Source organism: Bolinopsis microptera, chromosome 1, assembly GCF_026151205.1.
Source record: "Bolinopsis microptera isolate Bmic1 chromosome 1, MBARI_Bmic_1.0, whole genome shotgun sequence".
Lineage (NCBI taxonomy): Eukaryota > Metazoa > Ctenophora > Tentaculata > Lobata > Bolinopsidae > Bolinopsis > Bolinopsis microptera.
This window is the reverse complement of record NC_087072.1, coordinates 791,875-809,673: the sequence shown is the minus strand read 5'-3', so window position 1 is coordinate 809,673 and position 17,799 is coordinate 791,875. Positions and strand designations below refer to the sequence as shown.

At 48.9% G+C, this 17,799-nt stretch overlaps 2 protein-coding genes across 3 annotated transcripts in view; both read right to left on the bottom strand.

Annotated features, from left to right (window-relative positions):
* Nucleotides 1–1,523: 1,523 nt before the first annotated feature.
* LOC134813837 (solute carrier family 7 member 14-like) lies at nt 1,524–6,897 on the bottom strand. The gene is made up of 6 exons (XM_063821718.1): nt 6,748–6,897; nt 4,864–4,987; nt 4,035–4,693; nt 3,628–3,869; nt 2,616–3,424; nt 1,524–1,627 (listed from the first exon to the last, which is right to left on the bottom strand). The coding sequence occupies exons 1-5, from the start codon at nt 6,890–6,892 to the stop codon at nt 2,798–2,800; spliced, it is 1,797 nt and encodes a 598-aa protein (XP_063677788.1). The 5' UTR covers nt 6,893–6,897; the 3' UTR covers nt 1,524–1,627; nt 2,616–2,797.
* Nucleotides 6,898–8,002: 1,105 nt separating this feature from the next.
* LOC134816918 (transcription activator BRG1-like) overlaps nt 8,003–17,799 on the bottom strand; it is a 762,051-nt gene continuing 752,254 nt past the window's right edge. Inside the window, exons 6-13 of one of the 2 annotated variants that reach the window (XM_063825969.1) lie at nt 13,876–14,102; nt 13,064–13,181; nt 10,519–10,664; nt 10,040–10,198; nt 9,730–9,903; nt 9,490–9,610; nt 8,575–8,903; nt 8,003–8,418 (exon numbers count right to left, since the gene is read on the bottom strand). In XM_063825969.1, the coding sequence (XP_063682039.1) occupies nt 8,290–8,418; nt 8,575–8,903; nt 9,490–9,610; nt 9,730–9,903; nt 10,040–10,198; nt 10,519–10,664; nt 13,064–13,181; nt 13,876–13,881 (1,182 nt within the window). In that variant the 5' untranslated portion in view covers nt 13,882–14,102 and the 3' untranslated portion in view covers nt 8,003–8,289. Of the gene's footprint in view, nt 8,419–8,574; nt 8,904–9,489; nt 9,611–9,729; nt 9,904–10,039; nt 10,199–10,518; nt 10,665–13,063; nt 13,182–13,875; nt 14,103–17,799 lie in introns of those variants that run through there. The other variant, XM_063825977.1, reaches the window with a different exon arrangement.

The window sequence follows — 17,799 nt, the reverse complement described above, 5'->3', positions numbered from 1 at the left end:
CGATAAGGCTGTATTGTAATTAGTCATGAAACTCTTATATCGTATGGTTAACGTTTTTCAGTTTCAGACCTTTCCACTTAGTAATTTCTCATTACTAAAATCTGCCGCGATTTACCTGAACTCCAACTACAAATATTGGTGATTTCATTATTCTTGAAACGAAAAATTCACTAAGTTTTTTTGAAAAGCATTTTTCTCCGCGTTTCATGCAATTTGATTACTTTTGGCGGAAAAAAATATTTTGAATTTTCGAAATTTTTCCAAGTCTCGAAAAAAAATGTAAGTGAAAAATTTTCAAAGTTTTTCTAAAAACTACTTTTCTCCGTGTTTTAAGCTATTCCGATCATTTTGAGCCAATAAAAAATTTTTAGAATTTTGCTAATTAGCTAATTGATAATTATCCAATTAACTGATTATCTGACGTAAAAATTGTTATAACAAGAGTTTTTCTTCATTGTAATATGAACACACTCGATTGATCCGCAACCTTTTACGATGTTCACAACTAAAGATATTCGACAAACAAGAAAGGTGGTAAAAAGTGGTAAAGTGGCAAAAAGTGGCCTTAAGACACGTGGAAAAGTTTGGAAAAGTTGGTCAGCCATAAAGGACATCTATTAGGACTCAAAAACGTCAAAAATCCTTTGTAAGCTTTGTGTGTCGGCAGATCGATTTTTTCAGACGGATCTGTCTGTACTATAATCATAAACGCCATAAAACCTTTTCATACGTTGTATGTCCCGCCGCGCACGAGTGCGCGGCTCCCCTGTATCGTAGAAACTCTACACTAGTGAAACGACGATAGGGGTCACGACGTGATACAAATAAAACCCACTGAAAATGGGCTCTTACTAAATCGCTCGCCCAAAAATTTCACGTGACTTTGGTTTTTTTGGTTTTGCAGCCGTACAAAACGGTTTTACATAAACCCTAATCCCAACCCTAACCCTTACCATAACCCCGAAGCTATCCATAATCTTAACTACAACCCTAGGCCTAACTCTAACCCGAGCCCTAAATAATCGAATTCACGTTTTATTAGCCTGTCACGTGACCAAAACGGTTTTTTGCCCATAACTCTCCAGGGAAGCATTTTAACCCTACATCATGGGGGGTGATTCGGAATCAGCGTCCAAAAATACACCGATTTAGATCACTTTCATGCCTAAAGGGCCTTTTCACAAGAATTTTCTTAAAATTTGGGCGAGCGATTTAGTAGGAGCGGAAATAATCACAAGACCTTCGCACTTCGACGTTTCAACTCTTACAATTTTTTAATTCAGCAATGCGTAACAGCTTTTATTAATTGTAAAATGAATCCCTCTCTGCTTTCATGCACGCAATACGACATCATCCAATTTAATTGGGCTGCGGTACCGCACACGAAAAATTATTCTTGCTAGTGCTACCACAAGATCGTCAATCAATATTCAATGGTGAATGGTACTGGTAGTGCCAGTGGGAATACTTCCTATGAAGTGAAAAGCGAGTAATTGTCAATGATTTAAAAAAAAATGCTTCAATTGATATGATAAATTACAATTTTACAATTTTAATTTCATTCTTTAATGTTTAAAATTAAACAAATAAGTTAATTTGGGCTTTATTTATTAACCTCTGAGCACGCCTGGTAAAACAAATTGCGAATAAAAGTGAAACATTGTGTCACAGATAAAATCACGACCTGCAAACTGCTTGACACACGAGAGAGGTATTAACGGGTGATACTCGTAAAATATTTGTTTCAAATATTAAGTCCAACTCGGCGCGGGTCCTGGTAGGTTATAAACCTACAACTACAAGAGAGGTATACAACGTATGACAACACACAGCAGCAGTTATCGCCACAGGGTCAGCAGCTAACCCCGTTATACTGGAGACCATAAAAAAGAAGGGAAATAAGTTCACCTGCTCCTATGGTGAGGAGAAAACTGCACTTACGGAAGCCCTGAAATGGATGACAGAGAACCAGAAGTATGATGACACCATCATATGCTCTGATAGCCAGGCATTACTGACTAGCATCGATAGCCTGAACCCAGACACACAGGATATCAGGAAAACTCTGGAATCACTCCATGGGACAACGTACCTGCACTGGATTCCCGGCCACTCCAACATTCCTGGGAACGCTGACCAAGCAGCAAAGGAAGCAGCACAACTCCCGGACCTGGGCCAAGGACAGTCTACAATCTCATACGGAGTAGCCAGAGCAGTAGCAAAGGCTCACATCAAGGATAGCGACCCCCAACACCACCTGGTCTCCCAGACTTACAAGGGATACAACAGAAAAAGAGCGGACAGTAAAATAGAGAGCAGGAAAGACGGAGCGCTGCTAGCACAACTCAGAGCAGGCCATTGCCTTCACCTGTCCCACTACAAAAATAGGATCGACTCTACAAAGAGTGCAACTTGTCCCCGTTGCGGAGAAGAAGAAGAAACAGTACCACACTGGATTCGGTGCCCTGCAACGATCAGGACGAGAGAAGAAATCTTCGGAAAATCTGACTTAAACTTGGACATACTAGCCCATCACCACCGCGCCTAGCCCATCACCACCACCACCACAACACACAGCATAATGGGGCGGGTTTTCAAAATTCCGCCGAATTTACCCGTCCATAATTCTCCTAGCCGTTGATAAAATATCTGATGCATTTCAGTATTTGAAGTATGTACAATGTAGTAGTAGTGCCTCAAATCTGTCGAGAAATCGCGCACCCAGCAGTCATGAATAGTCTCTGCAATGAGGCGACTGTGTAAGTACTGGACAATGCTCTCAACGCATCGGTCACACTCACAGTGACTTTTCAAATGAAAGTAACTTCGGGAGTCCATCAGCAGTATCCGGGACCAGTTTGTCGGTATCCTCACACTCAGCTGTTAGCTGTATCAGGAACTGGTTCTGTTTCCGGTTAGTTATCTTGGAGAAGAAAATTCCGTAACAAAGATAAACGACAAGTCCCACGGCGGCGTATATGGATAGTTGCTGCAAAGCAACAGGTTTCAGGTGAAGCAGCAGGAGCAGGTTGATTAAGATTGAGAATCCCTGGACAAACGGCTTAAAGGGACTTTTAAAAGAGAGGGAATCCTCCCCTTCTTTTAGAGGGATGTTGAGCCGGATCAAAGAGAGGCTAGTAAGTATCATGAGAAACAGGACACACTCCATACAGATTATCAAGGTGGTTTGGGTGAAGTAAGTTAGGAGACATGAAAGGAGTATAGCTGATAGGAAGAACACAGTCTGGCAGATGATGAAGTGTCTCTTTCGTGAGGTGCTAATGTTGAAGCGACCTTGTGGCAGAGGTATTAGCCGTGTTTTCTCCGACTTAGTCACCGGTAACTCCCGGTCGCTGGTGTCGTAGGAGAGGATCATCACAGCTACTGCTGTCAGCATGAACACCATCAGTGTGCCGCCCGAGATCTGCAAAGTTCTATGTTAGTATCAGTTAGCATCAGTGTGCCGCCCGAGATCTGGAGAGTTCTATGTTAGTAGAGTTGATCTGTACATTTCAAAATAGCACCCTCAACCCTGCGAATTAACGTCAGCCGGAAGGGATCACTTTCCTGAAATACCTTAACTCAAACTACTGCATTACAACGATTCAGAACACAATTTTAATTTACCATATGACTCAGAGTATCAAAATCGTAAACAATGCTGGTCCCAATACCCAGGATCCCGCACACAAGCACATTCCACATGGGAACCTGGGTCCTCTTGTTAACAACGCTAAGAAAAGAGAAGACCAGACCATCTTCAGCTACTGAATACACCACTCGGACCACTGTTGTCAGGTTGCAGAGTCCGCAGGCAAATACAGTGAATATCAGACCAACTGTTAGGATGTACTCTGCTGCTTTGAAACCTGGACAAAATGTTATGTTTAGTAACCTAGATATTAGTATTACAAGTAAAGCTTGTCATGATGCAGTGATCAAAGCTGGGTGTTAACCTTAGTTATAGGAACATACTTCTATTTAGATAATAGACATACTTGTTTTAAGAGTTAAGAGTCAACATTAAGTTTTACCTCTGTTTCGAAGTGAACCAATAAGCCCCGTGTTCCCACTAAGTTCATACCAAGGCACAAAGAAAGCAATTGAAAATGCAGTGAGCACATAAAGCACCAGCACCATCAAGAAGGAACCAATAGTAGCCCTGGGCAGATCCCTCTTAGGATTAACCGCCTCCTCCCCCAGGGTTACAACTGCTTCCAGTCCTACAAAGGCGAAGAATGCAATCCCAGCACCGGACAAGATGCCCGAGAAGCCGAAGGGAGCAAATCCCGTTCTTCCGTCTTCCGGGTTAACGACTTTGTATAGATTCTCTACACTGCCTTTAGCAAGAGCTACTCCACAGAAGGTAAAGAGAGTGAGCACGGACACACCCGCTATTGCTATGTTGATATAAGCAACAATCTTAATCCCATACAAGTTGATAACAGTGAAACAGACCATAGTTCCGATAGCTATCAGTTCTGTGTTGAGGAACCAGGCGGGGAAGTACTCCCCCTCCCAAGCATGGACAGTCCCGTTAAAGATAAAGAGGTCGATGTTGTCAGCTAACCCCAGGGTTAACATGGGGGACTGAATGATCAACTCTCCGATCAGGAAGAAACCGATTATTGCTGCAGCACATTCTCCAAGTGAGAAGTAAGTGTAAACGTAAGCTGAACCGGAGCACGAATACCTGAAATTAGAAATGTTAAACAGTAGGCAGTTAAACAAGTTATACAGTGGGCAGTTAAACATGTTAAACAGTGGGCAGGGGTCTCGTTACCTGGGGACCCCAGTAAGTGTCTTGGAAACCATGTCAAATTAGGGAAACTATTAATAGTATTATCACACGGTCAGACAAACCTAGAAGCAAGATCCGAGTAGCAGATTACAGACAAGCCAGCAGCTAGTCCAGATAGAAGATAGCTGATACAGGTGGCAGGTCCTGCCACTGACTGTATAATCGAAGGTGTTATCACAAATATCCCTGAAATCGTGATTTGAACGGTGTTACCATGACAACTAGACAATTAACGGTGAAAATAGAATTGTAATTGTTAGCAGCTAAAGTTTCTGTTTTGTGAGTAAATAATTGTTTTCACAAACAAATTTCCCAATGATAGAACTAGAAGTGGGTACCTGCACCGAGCACGTGAGCATCCCTCTGATGGAGCCCCCCCCTCAGCACTAACCTGCACCGAGCATGTGAGCCCCCCCCCCTCAGCACTAACCTGCACCGAGCATGTGAGCCCCCCCCCCCCTCAGCACTAACCTGCACCGGGCATGTGAGCATCCCTCTGATGGAGCCCCCCCCCCTCAGCACTAACCTGCACCGAGCATGTGAGCCCCCCTCTGATGGAGCCCCCCCCCTCAGCACTAACCTGCACCGAGCATGTGAGCATCCCTCTGATGGAGCCCCCCCCCTCAGCACTAACCTGCACCGAGCATGTGAGCCCCCCTCTGATGGAGCCCCCCCCCTCAGCACTAACCTGCACCGAGCATGTGAGCCCCCCTCTGATGGAGCCCCCCCCCCCCCTCAGCACTAACCTGCACCGAGCATGTGAGCCCCCCTCTGATGGAGCCCCCCCCCTCAGCACTAACCTGCACCGAGCATGTGAGCATCCCTCTGATGGAGCCCCCCCCCTCAGCACTAACCTGCACCGAGCATGTGAGCCCCCCTCTGATGGAGCCCCCCCCCCCCCCTTCAGCACTAACCTGCACCGAGCATGTGAGCCCCCCTCTGATGGAGCCCCCCCCCCTCAGCACTAACCTGCACCGAGCATGTGAGCCCCCCTCTGATGGAGCCCCCCCCCCCTCAGCACTAACCTGCACCGAGCATGTGAGCATCCCTCTGATGGAGCCCCCCCCCTCAGCACTAACCTGCACCGAGCATGTGAGCCCCCTCTGATGGAGCCCCCCCCCTCAGCACTAACCTGCACCGAGCATGTGAGCCCCCCTCTGATGGAGCCCACCCTCAGTACTAACCTGCACCGAGCATGTGAGCCCCCCTCTGATGGAGCCCACCCTCAGTACTAACCTGCACCGAGCATGTGAGCCCCCCTTTGATGGAGCCCCCCCCCCTCAGCACTAACCTGCACCGAGCATGTGAGCCCCCCTCTGATGGAGCCCCCCCCCCCTCAGCACTAACCTGCACCGAGCATGTGAGCCCCCCTCTGATGGAGCCCCCCCCCTCATCACTAACCTGCACCGAGCATGTGAGCCCCCCTCTGATGGAGCCCCCCCCCCCCTCAGCACTAACCTGCACCGAGCATGTGAGCCCCCCTCTGATGGAGCCCCCCCCCCTCAGCACTAACCTGCACCGAGCATGTGAGCCCCCCTCTGATGGAGCCCCCCCCCCCCCTCAGCACTAACCTGCACCGAGCATGTGAGCCCCCTCTGATGGAGCCCCCCCCCCCCCCCCCCTCAGCACTAACCTGCACCGAGCATGTGAGCCCCCCTCTGATGGAGCCCACCCTCAGTACTAACCTGCACCGAGCATGTGAGCCCCCCTCTGATGGAGCCCCCCCCCCCCCCTCAGCACTAACCTGCACCGAGCATGTGAGCCCCCCTCAGCACTAACCTGCACCGAGCATGTGAGCCCCCCTCTGATGGAGCCCCCCCCCCCTCAGCACTAACCTGCACCGAGCATGTGAGCCCCCTCTGATGGTGCCCCCCCCCCCCCCTCAGCACTAACCTGCACCGAGCATGTGAGCCCCCCTCTGATGGAGCCCCCCCCTCCGCACTAACCTGCACCGAGCATGTGAGCGAGACCCTGTACCATGAGAGGGAACAAAGTCAGGCACCTCTTGAGCTCTGTCTTTTCTCCTGTGTCCGCTGTTTTTACTTGGAACAGTCTCTCCAGAACACCAGGTGGTCGGAAGTTGTAACCCATTCTCCTGCTCTAGAGAGAGGTTTATTGAACTACACTTGTAGCACTAGCATATTAATTAATCAGTCCCATTCCCAGCCAATTGTAAGCGCGGCACCCGAATAACCCTGTTTTGCCTAACAATTAGCCAGTAAAAACGGTTTTGACTTTTGATCAGTTACTTCACAGGAAAATTACATTTAACCATCATACTGTGGGGCAAAAATAAAAAAGCACATAATTATACAAGATGTTCAAAACTGTTTTAGATCAACTGAGAATGTAAAGGACACAAAGCACTCAGGATGAAGAAAGGAGTCCGAGTAGTTTTTACTACTTGTTGTAGTAGTTCAACAGTAAAAAACACTACTAAAACACTGTAAAAGGCTTCTGAGTAAAGAAAATCTGTTCGCCTGGACGATACAATGCAAATGTGCGAGTAACTTTAAATCTGTCAAATATCTCTGGTTATCCTAAGTAACAGAGACACAGCAGTGAACAGTACTGTGTTAACCAATGTTAGATGGACAAATAAAAATCGGCTGGCTTCGTTTCAAATGATACGCGAGAGTTAAGTAGGAAGAAGAATGCAGTACGTAGCTAAGACTAAGAGTAAGCGTTCCATATTCTGAGAAAGTTTTAGTTTCCTAGATTCCTAGTATAACAAGTATAGTGAGCTGGGGTTTGGAGAATGCTAAAATCACGTCTCTCCAATTAGTCGAGTAGCTTTCTCGGAAATCAGCAAATTATACAGGAATTAGTGGGAAATTGTCATGAAGACGGGTGAAGCAAGCCTGAGAGTGAGAGCACACCATCAACTATCCCATACATTCTTTGGAATAATATTCGGTCTTTCGGGGAACCTAATAAAACAATAATTGATAACTGTTTCAAAGCCCTTAAGGGTGGCCCTCGGGTCTTTAAAATAAAAAAGTTTTATAAATGATTGCTTTATTAAATTCCCCGAAAGATGGTGAAAATGTCAGAATTAATGATTTAATTCTGATATATCATTCGTTTCCTTATTTGTGTACCGATTGCTGATCATTATTAGTTCCAAAATATTCGTAGTACAATTTTCATATCCAATTTTGTTCGAGCACGAGCCGGCCAACAAAGGATACTCAGAAATTTGATGTTCAGTTGATTTATAAAATAAATTATTTAGTAAAACAATAGTATAGTATCATGTATAGCAACAACAAATAAGGTCAGCATTCAATATCTGTAAAAGTATTTAAAGAAAGTTAATCCGTCAAGGTGATATTTGTCTTTTAATTGAATGTTAATTAATTACTATCTCGTAGTAACGTGTGAGAGTTCATCAGCTTACAACAATTCACATTAATTAAACCCACAAAATGATGTCAATATTCTATCTGGTAAGTGTCTGACAGCTCAGTAACCATGGTAACAGCAGCTCAGGTGAACTGCTGATCGAAGAAGGAAGTTTGACTGAAGCCAGGGTTCGAAGGGGGTAGGGACATGTTTCCAGAGGAAATGGGAGCCATGGAAACGGGCAGGGACATTGGGGGTCGCTGTGCCATCATCTGAAGGAAGGGGAGTTAGCTTAGTTAAGATACGTTCTGACTGAGATTGGTGCACTAATGTCATAAGTTTATTTTACTACCTTAGACACGCCTCCACGTTAAAAACACCATAAATCAGAGATAAGAACAAAGGTAGGAATCTAAAAGAGAAATTACCGGTCTGTGCAGGAACTGATGAGGGGGAGGCTGGTTCATCATGCCAGGGTTCATCATGTTTCCTCCTCCTTCCATACCGGCACCAGCCAGGTTAGGGTTAGCTAAGTGTTGCTGAAGATAAGGAGGGGGAGCCTGTGCTCCGGGACCGGTGGGAGGCTGACCGTTACCATGGTTACCAGGAGGCTGAGCTGTCTGGAACACCATGCCTGGGTGACCCTGAAGCCGGACCTTCTGCTGCTGACTCTCCATCAGCTGTCTCTTCTGTTCCTCAGTCATCCTCTGGGGTATCATCATTCTCTGTCCGGAGTACTGGGTCCTCACCATACCACCTAGGAGATTAGGTAACCATGGTAACGGTAGTAGTTTCATCACAAGCATTATTATATATCTACAGGGTGTACAAAAAAGGTAACAAAATGACTTCAGTTAAAAACTCGACAACTAGGACGTGCCCATGTTAAAGTGAGTATCAATCATGACGTGTTCCGCCCTCGTTTCCCCTTTTTAGGAAAATACCGCACTCGTTTCCCCTTTTTAGGAAAATACCGCCCTCGTTTCCCCTTTTTAGGAAAATACCGCCCTCGTTTCCGCTGCCTTCCTGTCCTATACCCGCTATTTAGTCAGTGGGCGTAGTGAGCTGTTAATCAGATCCTGCTGCTGGAAGTCAGGTGACAGCAGGTCAGGGTGCTGCAAACCACTAATAGGGTGCCCTAGACAGTCTAATTAGGTTCCTACTTCCTAATCAACAGGCGACACCCGCGATGAAATGCTCATTACACGACCCCCAAATAAGGTGGTTATTCAAGCTCAGCATTGCCTACAGTAACCATAGTAACCATAGTAACATTGCATGATCTTTAGTTCAGGGACCAACCACAAGCCAATAAAGAGAGTAGGAGTGTTGTCTAGACTTACCAGGGTTATCTATAAAGTTAGCAGGAGTGTTGTCGAATATCTGCTGTTGCCCGGTAACAGTCGGGGTGAATTGAGGCTTGCTACCAGCTCCCTGATCAAACGGGAACTGACCGGGAACTTGCTGCGACAAATTGGAAGTTAGTTGAACGGGCTTCAAGCTGAGTTTTTATTGTCAAAATCAAAATTATCCGAACAAGAATAAATTCTTTTGAAATTAAGGAAGCAAGAAAGTGTACCCACTTCGTGAGGATTGAAGTTAGGTACCGGGCCTTGCTGGGTAATAGTACCCACTTCGTGAGGGTTGAAGTTAGGTACAGGACCCTGTTGGGTAATAGTCACGTTTGGGGCTGGTGCTCCCATAATCCCAGAGAAGTGGGCAGCTTGCATCGGTCTGATCATTCTTGGTTGTCCGGCCTAGAGGGATTTGGTTCGAAGATTTGAGGTGTTTTCCAGAAATATCACTTAACTTTTCAGCAAATCAGGACCTCATGTTACTTAGCATTGGATTCAAAGAATTGAACTAAAACTGCTAAAGTAAACGATTATCAACCATCATTAGAGGAGGGCGAGTCTGAAAGTTGAGGAACTGCTGCGGAGGAACCCCCTGGGGCTCTACTTTAGGTTTAGGGGCGTTGGGAATGGTGACTTGTTCGTGCTCCAGAGAGGGAAGCTCGTGGGCGTGTCCTCGCAAACTCACAATTAACCGTTCCTGAATTAACAACTTGGTGAGAAACACGTCTCTCACGTGACATATCATGAAGCAAAAAGTAAATTATGGTGGACACAAAGCACGTGTTGCTGCGCATAAAGCACGTGTTGCTGCGCACAAAGCACATGTTGCTGCGCACAAAGCACGTGCTACTGCGCACAAAGCACGTGCTACTGCGCACAAAGCATGTGTTGCTGCGCACAAAGCACGTGCTACTGCGCACAAAGCAGGTGTTGCTGCGCACAAAGCACGTGCTACTGCGCACAAAGCACGTGTTGCTGCACACAAAGCACGTGTTCCTGGCTGTGAAAAGTACAAACCTCCATTTTGTCGGGTTGTCTGTCGTATCTGACACCGCCCAGTTCCTGCCAAGGTACAACATTGCATCCTCCTTTAGCGCCTTCAACCAGTTCCCATGGGGACACACTGTGTTTACTGACTGGCACGTACCCTTCAGGCTTTAACTCTGAAACAAAGACACTAGTTGGTACTTCGCAAGTACATCTTCATAGATTCAACATTAGACACACGTCAACTGTCAACTGTGTGCACTTGTTCAACAGTTCTTGTAACAGAAATATGTTAACATGTACGTCATATTGTGTGGAGCTCCTCAATCAATCATGTTCCATGCTAAATACTTCCAGGATTGTCAGTTAAGTTTTGAGTCAGTGCCGAAATTGCAACCACAAACTTGTCAAAAAGTGGCTTGACAAGTGACGACTCTGCTTAACGACGTAACCATATTAACTGAAAAGCCTGGAAGTATTTACCACGCGAGAAAGTTGACGGCTGAGTTCAGAGCTGCGGTGAAAATGTCGTAGATCTTAGGGATTTAAACATTTCACTTAGCATCACACACTTAGGGTACCGAATAAATTGTTGAGCTTCAAACATAGCTGTCAGAATTGACGGGGTTGATGACGCGAAGATAACTTAACCAATCAAATATTTGAAATGTCGCCTGGCTGCTCGAATATCAAATCGGTTCTAAACAAACATTATAATACCTTCTCCTTGGCTTCTCCAATATTTAAATTAAATACCTCCTCTGTAAATCTCCGTACAGAGATTTAAAACTCAGCATGGTGTTATAATACTAAATTAGAAGAATAATATAATAAGTCTCTGCAACAAGTTTATATAAGTCTCTCATTTAAACACCAGACATTACATCGTCAATTTAAATAAAAAATATTTTTAAGAGGTCAATTTTAAAAATATGGCTTGACCTATTAAAAATTCAGATAAATGATTCAGATTCTAGCTACCGATTGGCTCGATTTCTGAGACAGGCGCTAAATTTACGGGTGGTGGGAGTTACTAGTTACTCTAGTTACTAGTTAGTTAGTTACCCTAGTTACTAGTTAGTCAAGCTATTAAGGGCATATTATACTAAGTTATCTTCAGTAGAATAGCTGTAACATTCGTTATTCAAATATTCATACAATTAGTATTCTTTGAAATGAAATGAAATGCATCCGCTGATATGTTAACCAATATTATGAAAATAAAATTTGCCGATGGCAAAGGGGCTGGCCTAGCGAAAAAAAGTAACACTCTTTTTAGTGACAGGAAGCGGTTTAAAGTGACAATTTTACTGATTACATCCATTTCCTCAAATTGTTTGCTCTCGAATAAAATTGTAGTGTTGGAAGCATTTTTTTAAATGACACTAATGGCACTGGGGGAGGAGGGCACTGGGGGAGGAGGGCACTGGGGGAGGAGGGCACTGGGGGAGGAGGGCACTGGGGGAGGAGGGCACTGGGGGAGGAGGGCACTGGGGGAGGAGGGCACTGGGGGAGAGGGCACTGGGGGAGGAGGGCACTGGGGGAGGAGGGCACTGGGGGAGGAGGGCACTGGGGGAGGAGGGCACTGGGGGAGAGGGCACTGGGGGAGGGGGGCACTGGGGGAGGAGGGCACTGGGGGAGGAGGGCACTGGGGGAGGAGGGCACTGGGGGAAGAGGGCACTGGGGGAGGAGGGCACTGGGGGAGGAGGGCACTGGGGGAGGAGGGCACTGGGGGAGGAGGGCACTGGGGGAGGAGGGCATTGGGAGAGGAGGGCACTGGAAGAGGAGGGCACTGGGGGAGGAGGGCACTGGAGGAGGGGGGCACTGAGGGAGGAGGGCACTGGGGGAGGAGGGCACTGGGGAGGAGGGCACTGGGGAGGAGGGCACTGGGGAGGAGGGCACTGGGTAGGAGGGCACTGGGGGAGGAGGGCACTGGGGGAGGGGGGCACTGGGGGAGGGGGGCACTGGGGGAAGGAGGGCACTGGGTAGGAGGGCACTGGGGAGGAGGGCACTGGGGAGGAGGGCACTGGGGGAAGAGGGCACTGGGGAGGAGGGCACTGGGGAGGATGGCACTGGGGAGGAGGGCACTGGGGGAGGAGGGCACTGGGGGAGGAGGGCACTGGGGGAGGGGGGCACTGGGGGAAGGAGGGCACTGGGTAGGAGGGCACTGGGGAGGAGGGCACTGGGGAGGAGGGCACTGGGGGAAGAGGGCACTGGGGAGGAGGGCACTGGGGAGGATGGCACTGGGGAGGAGGGCACTGGGGGAGGAGGGCACTGGGGGAGGAGGGCACTGGGGGAGGAGGGCAATGGGGGAAGAGGGCACGGGGGGAGGAGGGCACTGGGGGAGGATGGCACTGGGAGAGGAGGGCACTAGGGGAGGAGGGCACTGGGGGAGGAGGGCACTGGGGGAGGAGGGCACTGGGAGAGGAGGGCACTGGGAGAGGAGGGCACTGGGGGATGAGGGCACTGGGGGAGGGGACACTGGGGAGGAGGGCACTGGGGAGGAGGGCACTGGGGAGGAGGGCACTGGGGAAGAGGGCACTGGGGGAGGAGGGCACTGGGCAGTGCTTATTACCTGGATAGAGCGTCTCGAACTGCGGGGTTGGTCTCTGGGACCACTCTTCGTTAACGCTGGTGTGTTCGACTACTGTTATCTCCTGTTTGTACAGCGGGATCTTTAACAGCTGTCGTACCTGGTGCGGGTAACATTAGCAGGTATATCAACTATTTGAAATTCATTTATCAACTATTTTAAATTACACACCAACATACTTGAAATGTTGTGGACCGATATCTAAAAATGTTGCAAAATGCATTTTAATCTTCAGTTAAACGGCCACAGGCCACAGCAAAGTCGCGTCACTTTTTGCAGCGCACTCACTTAAATTCGTTTGACACATGAAAACGCCCTTAAACCTTATAGTTAAGACAAATATGGAAGAATTGTCGAAAGACCGCTAAATTTGGTTGTGCACGTTATTTCACTTAAATTAAAATTTATGAATAACTAAATATTGTCGTTATCAGATTTGACAAATGCGTTATTTCTTATAACCCAGACTGTGACTGGTGGCACTAATACTCTAACTCTCTAATACTCTTTATATGAGAATAACGTAAGATGCTAAAATAAGATATTGCTACAAGTCCTCCCTGCTACTAGTAGAGTACTATAGAGTACAATTAGTGTCAAGAAGAAGTTAGTTCTACGGTTTATAGTTTAATGTTTACTACACAGATATGAAGTAGATTACGTAACCTATAAAATTACAAATGCTGTACTTTCTAATGTAACGTTTCGTTATGTACTTTGTAAACGAGAAAGTATAATTTACAATAAACATAAATTAATTAAAAAGAACTGTAAAGCTGAGAAAATCGACGCACCTGCATATTGACGGGGTTATCAATATCGTGATCTCATTGCAGATCCTCTTGAAGAACATGGTCCTCGCGTTAACGTCCTCAGTGTTATAGCAACACGTCTCTAGAGGCTCCATCACAGTGGACAACATGTCCAGTACGGAGAAGAAGAGGATGCCCTCTCCCAGACGCGTACTGTCCACAGCGGGGTGCCGGACTAGACGTAGCAGCAGGATACCCCAGTCTAATCTCTGAGGGGAGGGAGGTTGTTAGTGTACTGTCCACAGCGGGGTGCCGGACTAGACGCAGCAGCAGGATACCCCAGTCTAATCTCTGAGGGGAGGGAGGTTGTTAGTGTACTGTCCACAGCGGGGTGCCGGACTAGACGCAGCAGCAGGATACCCCAGTCTAATCTCTGAGGGGAGGGAGGTTATTAGTGTACTGTCCACAGCGGGGTGCCGGACTAGACGTAGCAGCAGGATACCCCAGTCTAATCTCTGAGGGGAGGGGGGTTGTTAGTGTAGTGTCCACAGCGGGGTGCCGGACTAGACGTAGCAGCAGGATACCCCAGTCTAATCTCTGAGGGGAGGGAGGTTGTTAGTGTACTGTCCACAGCGGGGTGCCGGACTAGACGTAGCAGCAGGATACCCCAGTCTAATCTCTGAGGGGAGGGAGGTTGTTAGTGTACTGTCCACAGCGGGGTGCCGGACTAGACGTAGCAGCAGGATACCCCAGTCTAATCTCTGAGGGGAGGGAGGTTGTTAGTGTACTGTCCACAGCGGGGTGCCGGACTAGACGTAGCAGCAGGATACCCCAGTCTAATCTCTGAGGGGAGGGAGGTTGTTAGTGTACTGTCCACAGCGGGGTGCCGGACTAGACGTAACAGCAGGATACCCCAGTCTAATCTCTGAGGGGAGGGAGGTTGTTAGTGTACTGTCCACAGCGGGGTGCCGGACTAGACGTAGCAGCAGGATACCCCAGTCTAATCTCTGAGGGGAGGGAGTTTGTTAGTGTACTGTCCACAGCGGGGTGCCGGACTAGACGCAGCAGCAGGATACCCCAGTCTAATCTCTGAGGGGAGGGAGGTTGTTAGTGTACTGTCCACAGCGGGGTGCCGGACTAGACGTAGCAGCAGGATACCCCAGTCTAATCTCTGAGGGGAGGGAGGTTGTTAGTGTACTGTCCACAGCGGGGTGCCGGACTAGACGCAGCAGCAGGATACCCCAGTCTAATCTCTGAGGGGAGGGAGGTTGTTAGTGGACTGTCCACAGCGGGGTGCCGGACTAGACGTAGCAGCAGGATACCCCAGTCTAATCTCTGAGGGGAGGGAGGTTGTTAGTGTACTGTCCACAGCGGGGTGCCGGACTAGACGTAGCAGCAGGATACCCCAGTCTAATCTCTGAGGGGAGGGAGGTTGTTAGTGTACTGTCCACAGCGGGGTGCCGGACTAGACGTAGCAGCAGGATACCCCAGTCTAATCTCTGAGGGGAGGGGGGTTGTTAGTGTACTGTCCACAGCGGGGTGCCGGACTAGACGTAGCAGCAGGATACCCCAGTCTAATCTCTGAGGGGAGGGAGGTTGTTAGTGTACTGTCCACAGCGGGGTGCCGGACTAGACGTAGCAGCAGGATACCCCAGTCTAATCTCTGAGGGGAGGGAGGTTGTTAGTGTACTGTCCACAGCGGGGTGCCGGACTAGACGTAGCAGCAGGATACCCCAGTCTAATCTCTGAGGGGAGGGAGGTTGTTAGTGTACTGTCCACAGCGGGGTGCCGGACTAGACGTAGCAGCAGGATACCCCAGTCTAATCTCTGAGGGGAGGGAGGTTGTTAGTGTACTGTACACAGCGGGGTGCCGGACTAGACGTAGCAGCAGGATACCCCAGTCTAATCTCTGAGGGGGGGGAGGTTGTTAGTGTACTGTCCACAGCGGGGTGCCGGACTAGACGTAGCAGCAGGATACCCCAGTCTAATCTCTGAGGGGAGGGAGGTTGTTAGTGTACTGTCCACAGCGGGGTGCCGGACTAGACGTAGCAGCAGGATACCCCAGTCTAATCTCTGAGGGGAGGGAGGTTGTTAGTGTACTGTCCACAGCGGGGTGCCGGACTAGACGTAACAGCAGGATACCCCAGTCTAATCTCTGAGGGGAGGGAGGTTGTTAGTGTACTGTCCACAGCGGGGTGCCGGACTAGACGTAGCAGCAGGATACCCCAGTCTAATCTCTGAGGGGAGGGAGTTTGTTAGTGTACTGTCCACAGCGGGGTGCCGGACTAGACGCAGCAGCAGGATACCCCAGTCTAATCTCTGAGGGGAGGGAGGTTGTTAGTGTACTGTCCACAGCGGGGTGCCGGACTAGACGTAGCAGCAGGATACCCCAGTCTAATCTCTGAGGGGAGGGAGGTTGTTAGTGTACTGTCCACAGCGGGGTGCCGGACTAGACGCAGCAGCAGGATACCCCAGTCTAATCTCTGAGGGGAGGGAGGTTGTTAGTGGACTGTCCACAGCGGGGTGCCGGACTAGACGTAGCAGCAGGATACCCCAGTCTAATCTCTGAGGGGAGGGAGGTTGTTAGTGTACTGTCCACAGCGGGGTGCCGGACTAGACGTAGCAGCAGGATACCCCAGTCTAAACTCTGAGGGGAGGGAGGTTGTTAGTGTACTGTCCACAGCGGGGTGCCGGACTAGACGTAGCAGCAGGATTCCCCAGTCTAATCTCTGAGGGGAGGGAGGTTGTTAGTGTACTGTCCACAGCGGGGTGCCGGACTAGACGTAGCAGCAGGATACCCCAGTCTAATCTCTGAGGGGAGGGAGGTTGTTAGTGTACTGTCCACAGCGGGGTGCCGGACTAGATGCAGCAGCAGGATACCCCAGTCTAATCTCTGAGGGGAGGGAGGTTGTTAGTGTACTGTCCACAGCGGGGTGCCGGACTAGACGCAGCAGCAGGATACCCCAGTCTAATCTCTGAGGGGAGGGAGGTTGTTAGTGTACTGTCCACAGCGGGGTGCCGGACTAGACGCAGCAGCAGGATACCCCAGTCTAATCTCTGAGGGGAGGGAGGTTGTTAGTGTACTGTCCACAGCGGGGTGCCGGACTAGACGTAGCAGCAGGATACCCCAGTCTAATCTCTGAGGGGAGGGAGGTTGTTAGTGTACTGTACACAGCGGGGTGCCGGACTAGACGCAGCAGCAGGATACCCCAGTCTAATCTCTGAGGGGAGGGAGGTTGTTAGTGTACTGTCCACAGCGGGGTGCCGGACTAGACGTAGCAGCAGGATACCCCAGTCTAATCTCTGAGGGGAGGGAGGTTGTTAGTGTACTGTCCACAGCGGGGTGCCGGACTAGACGTAGCAGCAGGATACCCCAGTCTAATCTCTGAGGGGAGGGAGGTTGTTAGTGTACTGTCCACAGCGGGGTGCCGGACTAGACGTAGCAGCAGGATACCCCAGTCTAATCTCTGAGGGGGGGAGGTTGTTAGTGTACTGTCCACAGCGGGGTGCCGGACTAGACGTAGCAGCAGGATACCCCAGTCTAATCTCTGAGGGGAGGGAGGTTGTTAGTGTACTGTCCACAGCGGGGTGCCGGACTAGACGCAGCAGCAGGATACCCCAGTCTAATCTCTGAGGGGAGGGAGACTCACCAAACAATTATTACGTAACAACCCTCAAAGTGTTTAATGATGTAATTGTACTATATTGGGGGGGGGGGGGGGGGCGGGGGAATACCCTCGCAAGCTAAACTAATCCCAGTCATCCTGCCCATATGATCGTAAAGCTTTCTATGAGGGTAATTCTGTAAGTTTGCATCTTTAATTGTCAGGAAACTTGGCGTAACAATTTTGTTTTCTCTAGGGAGGAAGCTTGTCAGAAAGGTCCAAGAGTATACAAATTTAACCCTGTCACGTGTAACCTCCTCATTGTAGCCCTGCCTACATGCCCAACAGAATAGTAGTAAAA